Source organism: Wyeomyia smithii, chromosome 3 (assembly GCF_029784165.1).
Source record: "Wyeomyia smithii strain HCP4-BCI-WySm-NY-G18 chromosome 3, ASM2978416v1, whole genome shotgun sequence".
Taxonomy (NCBI): domain Eukaryota; kingdom Metazoa; phylum Arthropoda; class Insecta; order Diptera; family Culicidae; genus Wyeomyia; species Wyeomyia smithii.
In genome coordinates, this window is record NC_073696.1 from 149308593 (window position 1) to 149319007 (window position 10415).

The following is a 10415-nucleotide window of genomic DNA, read 5'->3' on the forward strand; positions in this document are numbered from 1 at the left end:
TAACACTGGAACCTAGCTCCATTGCCACAAAAAACGATCATTTCAAATTGCTAATCGAAAAATAGTATTCGCGCGAAAACGCCGTCTGGGGCGTCATGCAATTTCATACATATTTTGTGGTTCCCCATTTGACACATGCAGTAACGCTAGCGCTGATGTCGAAATACATGACGCAGCGCGAACACGGCAGCAGATGGCGCTAGTGTTACTAACGTAAAGTACTAGAATCATCCGGACGATGATTTTATTGAGAATTTGTTCGAAGTGTTATGTCTGTTAGTCTGTGTAGAAAGTGTGTATTATACACAATTATCGGTAAATCTGGCATCACTGGTTGCGAGTTTAACACCAAATCAGGGATGCCACATATACAGATTTTTCTGTATTTTACAGATTTTTGAACAAAAAAAGCAATACAGAATCTGTATTACAGAATTACAGAATATTGTCAAAAATACAGATTTTACAGAATTTTTTGCTATTCGAACTGAAATCAATTTCTTGCAATGTAACATTCGATTCAACGAATTAACGAATTAAATAGCGAATTTTGCTCGCTAAAAACAAACTTGATCTGAGTAGTTGGACGCCACAACGCCGAATGGTAAATTCATGTATCCGTTACTGAGATCATTTGTGCGAATTTCAATAATTCCACATTCTTCGGCTTGTGGAGAACGCATATTTTTAATATATAATTGCAGCAAGAATAAAGCAAGAAATCTCATGGGGCCCCTGAGCTTATGAGATCAATTTTAAAAGCTGAAATCTACGTTACGATCTACACTTAACCCTTAAATGCGCAATGTTGTTTTAAAACAACACTACTAAAAACGTTTTAAAATATGTGTATTTTAGTATTTTTCAGAAATATAATTCATTAGAACAGCTCTCTAGACTCTAACGAAGAAAACTTAACAGCTGGAAGTACTGTATTTGAATGTTTTGTTTTTATTTTTGCTGTCAAAATCTCGGAAACGAAAAAAAAACATGGCGAGATTCCCGACTGGTGGTGACTGTCTTTGAAAATAAATTTTAGAATAAGGTTAGTGGTTTGTGAACATGTCTGAATTATCAGTAATTATACTAACAAAAGGTCAAGTTCAAAGTTACTGTTAACGAAAGTAATTGTTTAGACTTTATTCTGCGATGAAGTCACAGTGTTGTTTTAAAACAACATGGTAATATTTGCACATTAAAAAGTAAATCTTTCAATTTATTTATGCATATTGGTTAGTTTTAAGGCAGTAAACCTTTTAAACATAAATTTTATGTTTTTAGATGATATTTTAACGTCGCGCGCCTTTAAGGGTTAATAAAGTAACACAAGCATGCATGAACATCTCTTAAAGAAAAATAAGCAATATCGTGTTCAGTTACTACATTTGATTATCGCCTGATTATAAGTTTGAAACCGAGAAACAATTAAGCAAAAGCGAAAAATGGTGATTTGTTTCAATATATTCTTTAAGGTAGAAGTTTTTCAACCAACATTCTTAGTTTGCTCGATACAGATTTTTTATACAGATGTTTTAACCCGTGAAACAGATATACAGATATTTTTGAGCAAAACTACAGAAATAAATGTGGCCACCCTGCACCAAACACCTATTCACTATTTTTGTTTACTTCTTAGTCTGTCTAGTGCATTTACCGGTAAAGAGAATAGTTTCAATTTTTCAAGTGTTTATTCATCGAAAATGCCTGAGTGCTGCGTAAATATTCGCAAAACTTCATCTGCAGAGGCAGCAAAAAGAACTCGAGTGATAAATTGTTATTCACTAAACCTGAATTTTCTCTCGAAAAAATGTTATGGTGTGGAACTCGAAAAACAAAATCAGATTCTTGACCAAATGGAAACTATGATCACAGAGATTCAAGTGCTTACAACACATTGTCTGCCAGCTCGAACAGGAAACAAGGTGATTTCATTTTGTTATTATTAGCTACGATTCTTTTTTTACATTAATTTGCATGTTTTCAGTTGTTCCAACAAACGATACACATTTCCATCCAGTTGCAAAAAAACTGTTGATAGAGATTAGAAAACTCCCCGCTTTGGAGCAAGGATTTCTGATTATGTATAAGGATTGCGCAGAGAATGAGTTTGCGGTGATTCGACTTAACAGTGGTATTCATAACCATCCAACCACTCTTAAAGCTCTCGAACGTCGATTGATGATTCTTGGCGAAGGATTTTCAAAGCAGTTGAAAGTTAACCAAAATACGCGGTCTGTTTTGACGAAGGAAGTCAATCCTATATCTAACGTTTTCCGTGAAGCCAACCTTTACCTATGGAATAGAAAAAAGGAGGATGTAGTGTTCAGCGATAACGAAGAATCGCCGTGGCTATATGGAGCTAAGAAAAGGAGTCTTAAAGAGACAGATGGTTGTAGTAAGCTATAGGTTACATCGCCAAAAATCAGATGAATGAATTTCTGAATTTGGGAAATTACACCTACCAATTGGAACATTGGAACACAACTGTGAACCAGATGCTAATAAAGAGAATTAATTAAGTGAGGAATGGTTAAACATAGGAGACCAGCTTGATTCCTATTTTAACTGGATTCATAATGTCGGTCCGGACACTAATCAAATTGGATTTAAAAATAAACAAAACGGTAAAAACAGGACTATCCATAAACTAAAACAAAAATTTCCGCAGCCTCCAGAAAAAGTTTGAAGAAGCAATTGCAAGAGAAAAAAAGGAGAAAGCAAGGATGCGAATTCGGAAGCAACGAAAAAGTGACACTATAACGTGTTCTAGTCAGACGCCTAATAATAAGATTGACGAGAGGAGTGCTATTAACAGGAAGAATTCTCGTAAAATTAAACACTTCATCGTTCAATTGATATAGTTGCCTATGATATATGAGAAAAATTAAAACAGTTGTATAAAACTGCAGAGAAATATGTTTTATTTCACTTTCATTGTCTACTATTTAGAGAAACACACCGTCTTGCCTACGTAAAGGGTTTCACTGTCGAATTATCACGGTTATGCCGCCTTTTTACGGACTTCTGGTTTACCCTTCCTCGCGGTGGCAAGTCAGCGATCTCTCCGTTGCTGATTATCATTGATTCCTGTATATGTGAAAAAAAAAATCATTGATTCCTTGTTCTTCCTGGATGTTGTCATTTCGTTGACTTTGTTTCCTTTACTGATAATGACGGTTTTCATATCTTTATGCTTGCCGACAGATGTTGATGCACTTAATATTTTTTTCCGTTTTTGGTACCAACGAAAACCACATCGTACGTGGTGCCAGCTAGAGGGAGTATACACACTGTAAAAAGTATCTATAAGAGAAATCCAGTAAGCTAGAAAGAAAATCACTAATGTTGAATAATGAAAATTGTTACAAACATTACCTACTTTACAAAAAAAGTCAGTAATAACTCAAGAAATATTGCGAACTTAATACTGCAACCGTACCATTTCCTGATCTCTTCAAATAGTGACGTCACCGGTAACAATATCATTATCAACATATATGTTTACATTCGAAGCATTACTAATACTACAAAAATGCACTCTCCTCCTCACCTCTCTGTTATTCTCATTGGTTTGGTTGAATGACAGAACAACAATACACGCTCACTCTGGGCTACTCAGCGGCTGAGTTGAATTTTTATCATTGTTTTCAGTTGTTCGAAGACGTCAAAAAATGAGTAGAATTAAGTTGATAATGGCGGCAAAATTACTCAAAATTGGGTAATCGGTGCTTGCGTGTTGTTGTTGTTATTTTTTTTGCAATTGAAAACAAACAGCAAACCAAGCAAACCGTCTGAAAAAAGGAGGAAATAGAAGTGTTCGAAATTCGTTGTTATCGGTAAGTAATACATAATTTGAAATAATTGACTGCAACTAATGCCAATTTTTTTTTTCACCAGGGCTCGTTGGTTGGATATACGGCGAATAAATTCATAGATCTCTCGTGTCCCGGCGAACAAAGGCAAATTTCCAACATTTTTTTTACGTTTTTTATTATTCTGCGGAATGGTATTCTGCAAGGTGGTATGCCGAATAGTTTTCCGCTACCAACTTACTTTTTTCCCTTTAAGGATTTTGCTGGTCATCTTGAGCACACATCTGCATTTCCTCACATTGCATGCGAGGTCGAAGTGCTCAAGACCGGCAGGTATTTCGTTATTTTTCATGGATATGTCATCTTCGACTACGAGTTCTTCATAGCTGCCATCGGTATTTTTTCAAGAGCTTCGCTGTGTTCGGTGTGACTATACCAACCGAAATCCAAAAGTTGTACGATGTAGCCATAAATTTAATTAAAAATGGAGAATATAATAATATCGAGTCAATATAGATAATTTTTCCGAAATTCCCTCATTAAAGCTTAAAGTACTCATTTTTGAGTCTAAAATGAGTAACTTTTACGCATCGCGCATCAGGGATAATATGAGTAATATTTACTCAATTTTTAGAACATTCGGTGGTACTCAAAAATGAGTAAAACAACTTCTACTCAATTTTGAGTACATATACGGTTTTAGCGAAACTGATTAGGTTTTGACTCAGTTTTGGGTTATACAGAAAGAGCGTGTAGACCATTTTACGAACTGACAGGTGTCACAGATCCTGCTGATATTGATGTTGCTTTTACGTGCGTTATGTGAGCGGTTCCGAGCCAATGAGCATAAAAGAGAGGTGAGGAGGAGAGTGAATTTTTCTAGTATTAGTAAATGCTTCAAATGTAAACAACTAGATGAACTCAATGGGAAACCCAAATAACTACGTCACTATTTGGCATCAACTATAGAGTTCTCCAGGTGCGTTTGTATTAGTGCAATGTTTACGATTTATTTTTTGTTAGCTGTAAGAATTTTTTGTCACCTGTGAGAACTGTCATCTGAAAGTGAGCATAAAAAACTACCGAGTTTGATATACACTCTCACAAATTTCAATATACAGTGTAAAGCGGGCCGTGTCGTAGTGTTTGTGTGTTTTCGCTTGGAGAACTCTATGGGCAGAGGGGGATGAGCAGAAGGGCGCGTGTAAGTGTTAGTAAGTTTTCCTCCTCACCTTTCTTTTATTCTCATTGGTTCCGAGCTTTCTGTCAAAATTTCATTCACAGAGGTACGGTGGAGACATCTACGATTAGTTTGTATCTGAGTGCAAAAGTATAAACAAAGGCAACTGCTTTTAAAGTGTTTTTTCGAGTGAGAAAAAAAAAACATTATTCGAGAGTAGTTAACACAACAAAATTAGTGAAAAACATCGATAATTCATTAGTGAATCTTTTCTCCATTTGAGTTTGTTTTTTAAAGTGTTTTTCGTACCACATTATTACTTTCAAAAGTGCAGTTTTTTTGGTAAACATTGAGACAAGTAAGTTTCAACTAACTTAATGTGAAGAATTAAATAAAATTATCACTTTAAACTTAACGTTAAATTGCAGCATGGAGCATAACAATGCCGAGCAGTCCAGTTGCGAATGCATTTGTCCTTCCCCGCATCAGAAAAAAAGCAGAATGGTATGTGTTGTTCCGGGGTGCAACCAACGTTACGCTGCTGGTATCTCGTTCCATACGCTTCCCGAACGGCGTGACAAAGGACGCTGGAAAGCTTGGGTTCAAGCACTTCGTTTGAAAAAAGAACCGGCTCCAACGGCAAGAGTTTGCAGCAGTCATTTCAGCATCCAAAATTTTATCAGTCCAAGTAAGTTTGTGCACCATGTGAGAAAATAATTTTTACTATATTTAATATTTTTTTAGCTGTAAGCCGTGAAACCGGTAGGATGATTTTAAGAAGATCAGCTATTCCAGATGAAAATCTTCCACAGCCAAAACGCGACTCGAAGCTAATAGCACTAGCGACGGCTCGATCTAAAAGAGTTAGACGACGGGAAAACTCAAAAGTTGTACCAGAGTTAGAGCAGGCAGAACAGATGGAAGCAGATATCGATTCATCTGTGCCTTCTATTGTAACTGCTGAAGCTGCCGTTCAAGTAAATACTTCGGAAATGGAAAAAGTATTCGCCGGTCGTCGCCGTACCATGGCAGTGCAATTTAAAACGGATGCAGATCTCACCGCATGGACTGGACTGAATTCATTTAGTTTATTGCTAACAATAAAATCTTCCATCGAATCTCTCGAGCAGTACGTTGAAAGAAAGCATTCTAACCTTTCGCTGGAGGAACAAATATTGATAGTGTTTATCAAAATAAGAACAAATTTGTCATTTTCATGCATGGCAGCACTTTTTAAGGTTCATTATCAAACGATCTCAATCGCGTTTTATTGGACAATACCATGGATCAGGGCAGTTTGTGAACCACTAATCTTCTGGCCAACACAGGCACAGATGAAACAAAATATACCCCGATATTTTCGTAACCGTTACGAGGACGTGATTGCAGTGCTTGATTGTACCGAAATTGCCATCAAGAAACCTAAGTGTCTGCATTGTCGAATAAACGCATATTCTCATTACAAAGGACGGGAAACAGCAAAGTACCTAATTGCCGTGACGCCTGGTGGAACAATATCCTTTGTCAGCTGTGGATATGGTGGCAAAGTTTTTGACAAACAGATCGTTGCACAAGAAAAGCTACTGGATAAATTCAATGTAGGTGAAGCGGTGATGACCGATAAAGGTTTTTTGATTGACGAAGAATGTCGATGCAAAGGAATTAAATTAGTCAGGCCGCCCTTCTTACATGCTCCTCAAACCCAGCTTAGTTCGGCAGACGCAACTGAAAATGTGTCAATCGCAGCAGCTAGAGTCCACGTCGAGAGAGCTATACAACGAGTTAAGTTGTTTGGTCTTCTTGGTGACAAAGTCGGCACTTACTTCTTACCAGTTTTGGATGATATTGTATTTATCTGCTGCGCAAAAACAAATGTATCGAAACCTATATTAGCGAATGAAAGGTTCTAGGTAATTGAGTTTATTAAATGTTAAACACCTATGTTAGTTAATTTTAATTTTTATTTATTAGGCACATGCCGGTGACACGGAAATTGCAGTACACAAAAATTTCAAAAATGCGTTAAAGTACACTTCCTTTAGTGATCCAAGAATTTTTCGCAAATAATTCTCATCATACATTATTGTTTGTACAGAGCATTTGTCTTCAAATTCTGAATAAATAATAAAATCAGTGGTCTTACATTTTAAGATGAACATGTTTAGTTGAATTTGGGCGTAATATGAATGGTTTATCTTAAGTCTTTTTGAGTTTTTAGATAAATATGATAGCTGTTCTAGAGTGTCTGCTAACACGTGATTTTTTCCAACAAACGGGCACTTTACCTCAATGATTTTTCTTTCATCTAAAACAATTCCGTCAGGTGAACAGCCGAGCCAAGGAATATGAGGTGGTATAACAAAACCGCACTTTGTCACAACCTTTCCAAAGTCTTGAGTGTAAGATTTAATGGCAAGAGGTTCGCACCTCACCCCATGGTCAATCAACGGGTTTCTCATCTTCTGTGAAGCAGCAACACTAATGATTTTCTTTCGCCAATCTTTCGGTTTGTCAAATGAACTGTAATAAGTATGCAAACCATAAGCGTTAGATGCCGTAATTCTTCGACTGCGTTCAATTTTCCAGGATTTGGAAAGTCTTTGTTCAATCGTATCGCAGCATATCTGAATCGATTCACGAGTTGAGACGCATACTTGAAGCTCGTAGAAAACACCTAAATTTTCTTCTAAAGGCCCAATGAAATGCATGTTCTCGTAATCAGCTGTAGAATATTTATCACTGCAGAGAGAATTCTCCAAAAAGCTCTTCAAAACAATCATCTCAGAAGATTCATCTACCGAAATAATCGAATCCAAAGACGATCTTCGATTAGTGTTACTCTGCGCACTAATATTAAGCAAATCTTCTACGATTCGCGAGTGTTGAGGGCGTTTCTCACTATTTTCTGCTTGCTGAGGTCTGCCATAGACCTCGTAGTACAAAGAACAATCTGGAATATCTAATACAAAAAATCGGAATTGTCAAAAATAATTAAAACAAGAATCATAGAAACTCACTTTGGAGAAAAGATTTTCTTATTGAAGTAGTTTCAAGAGGACTTAGACTAATACGCTTTAAGGGTACATCTGTAGATCGGCGATCCTTTCCTGAACAACAAAAATCGCTCACCTTTGTAGCTTTATATTTATCGGCTGCTACTCTCTGCGCTATTTTTCCCCATTTTTGCTGTAGGTCCGTTTGTGATAGCAGTGGAACTGAAGAATGCCTTTAAAAAACAATAAATCAGCTTGATCGGTATTGATTTTACATGGTCTTCAGTATACTTACAGTGAGAGATAGTTGAGAACGGCCATTGCATGTTTACATTTTCCCATTCCTGCTTTACAGGAACATCGAATGCTCCAATCTTCGAAAGCCCGTTTCGTGCGCATAATTATTTTGTGCGGCTCCGAGTTCGGCGAGGAAGACTTCAAACAGGATGCAAATATACTCAGTCCATCGTTGAATACTTCTTGTACACCTACTAAAAGCAAATTATTTGCTTGATACACTCGCTCACCCTCTACAACCAATCTGCTGCCTCCAGAAGCGTAAAAAATTATATCGGAAAGCTGTATTTTAACTTCAATTTCTTGACAGCTATCAGCTACAGATGCCTGAAAATACCAGATTTTTGTCGTAAATAATTTCACTGTACAAAACACTTAATCATCCGAAATTTATATTTTTTGCAACACATATGGTCTGATCTTAGAACACAAAATCAATTTAGATGCAAAACTACACTTTTTATTGATATTTTTTGATAAAACACGAATCATCTTTTTCAATGCTTCTGGAACACGTCATCTTATTTTTCAAACATCACACATTTGCAGCCACTTTTTCTATACCCGGTATTCAAAAACAAGTGCAGCGTACTTTTCCGAATCTAAATATATTTACCATTTTTAATGTTATTTACTCAGAAGTCCAGAAAAAACGACTTGAAAAAACTTTATTTTTGGGCACAGTTTGTTTACATATGATTCACTCACACAAGCTGTCAAACACAATTCCGTCAAGTTCAGAAACGTCTCGTAAAATGGTTTATATACACGCTCCCTAAAATGAATTCAAAAATGATTAGAAAACAATTCATTTCCATAAAAAGTGGTACAACACGAAAATTGAGTAACTCTGTTGTTATTCAAAATTGTGTAACCATAGTATGGGCAAATACTGTGTATTTATTATTCAGAATGATGTATACAATTTAACTCATTTTTTGTGTTCAATAAAACTCATTTAGTTCTTAAAAAATATCAGTTTATGTGTACAAAATTATCCATTTATTGAATTAAAAACTACTCAGTTTTGAAATTAAAACCTACACCGATTTAGATTTTGGAACTATCAAGTTTTTGAATAGAAAAATATTCATTTTTGAATTTAGGACTAACCATTTTCAGAATTTAAAAGTACTCAGTTTAAGAGTGGAAAACCACTCAGTTTTAAATGTGATGTTAGCGTAGAAAGGGAGGTTTGTGCCAGTAACAGTCAGAACAAAACAAAACTTAGGTTACATTCTATCTGAACGGTGTCTAATTATATTTATTTTTTAAGTATATTTTGCTCTTTTTTTGTGATGCATAATCACTTGATATTTTACTCTCCCACAAATTTCCTGATGACACGAACAACCTGAAAACTTTTGGTTCCTTAGAATGAATAATGAAAAAAGTTTATATGTGTACCTTAAAGCTTTTTAAAATGTCCGTGATTTTCTGGAATCACTCAAACAGCCACAAGAACAGATAACACGGCCGCAAAGGCTAAATAATGGCTCACAAATGTTGAATCTTGCCGCCTTTTCACTCGTGTCAAATAATGGCGTCGTTTTTTCATGCTTAGTACTCAAAATTGAGTTATAGTGGTAAATTCAAAAATGAGTTATTCTAGATTAATCTAAAATCAGTGTAAAAATTACACAGCATCACCAAATGCGGTATTCATTTTTTGAGTTTTCATGCAACTTATGAAATTGAATTAAAACTAATTCATTCGCCGTGTTACTTTTCACGAGCGTGATATCGATTTGAGCGACGATTGTTGTTATCGTGTGAATGACGAGGGGTGTCGAAAAATTTTGATTGAAATATTTCAATGAAATGTTTCACGATATTTTTTGAATTTTATCATTTTCGTGTAAAACAGTGTTTCGGAACAAGGTTCTGGAGGGTTTTAACGAAATAGGTTTTTTGCGTGGATAAGGAATACGGTCAGAAGCTCGGAATTTATTCTGGGGGAGATCGTAATTCGTGATTCACCGGTTTAGGGAAATTTAATGTGGAGATTGTACATGATGGCGTGTTCGGGATATATTCTGGAGTTGATCATGCTTCTAGGATCCACAAGTTCAGTTTAGTTACGGGATGTTTTCCAGGGTTTCGGCCTGTGGCTGGAGTAAGAAAACAACCCAG

General features: G+C 36.0%; 2 protein-coding genes and 1 long non-coding RNA gene across 8 annotated transcripts; 2 read left to right on the forward strand and 1 right to left on the reverse strand.

Moving 5' to 3' along the window:
• Positions 1 to 826: 826 nt before the first annotated feature.
• Positions 827 to 3270, forward strand: LOC129732467 (uncharacterized). Of its 2 annotated transcripts, none has more exons than XR_008729264.1 (3): positions 827 to 1202; positions 1282 to 1922; positions 1985 to 3270. It is a non-coding gene; the product is annotated as an uncharacterized LOC129732467 (long non-coding RNA). The 2 variants fall into 2 exon arrangements; XR_008729265.1 differs by having other exon boundaries at positions 827 to 1045.
• A 1320-nt stretch (positions 3271 to 4590) lies between these two features.
• LOC129732468 (uncharacterized) lies at positions 4591 to 7142 on the forward strand. 5 transcript variants are annotated; one of them, XM_055693372.1, is made up of 5 exons: positions 4591 to 4669; positions 5097 to 5350; positions 5421 to 5680; positions 5737 to 6902; positions 6964 to 7142. In XM_055693372.1, exons 3-4 carry the CDS (start codon positions 5422 to 5424, stop codon positions 6900 to 6902), a joined length of 1425 nt encoding a protein of 474 aa, XP_055549347.1. In that variant the 5' UTR covers positions 4591 to 4669; positions 5097 to 5350; position 5421; the 3' UTR covers positions 6964 to 7142. The 5 variants fall into 5 exon arrangements, with proteins under 5 accessions (XP_055549347.1, XP_055549348.1, XP_055549343.1 ...); XM_055693373.1 differs by lacking the exon at positions 4591 to 4669 and adding an exon at positions 4696 to 4791; XM_055693368.1 differs by lacking the exon at positions 4591 to 4669 and adding an exon at positions 4700 to 5026 and having other exon boundaries at positions 5072 to 5350.
• LOC129728678 (uncharacterized) lies at positions 6960 to 9153 on the reverse strand. The gene is made up of 4 exons (XM_055687129.1): positions 8899 to 9153; positions 8281 to 8609; positions 8010 to 8218; positions 6960 to 7951 (listed from the first exon to the last, which is right to left on the reverse strand). Exons 1-4 carry the CDS (start codon positions 8899 to 8901, stop codon positions 6960 to 6962), a joined length of 1533 nt encoding a protein of 510 aa, XP_055543104.1. The 5' UTR covers positions 8902 to 9153.
• Positions 9154 to 10415: the final 1262 nt, after the last annotated feature.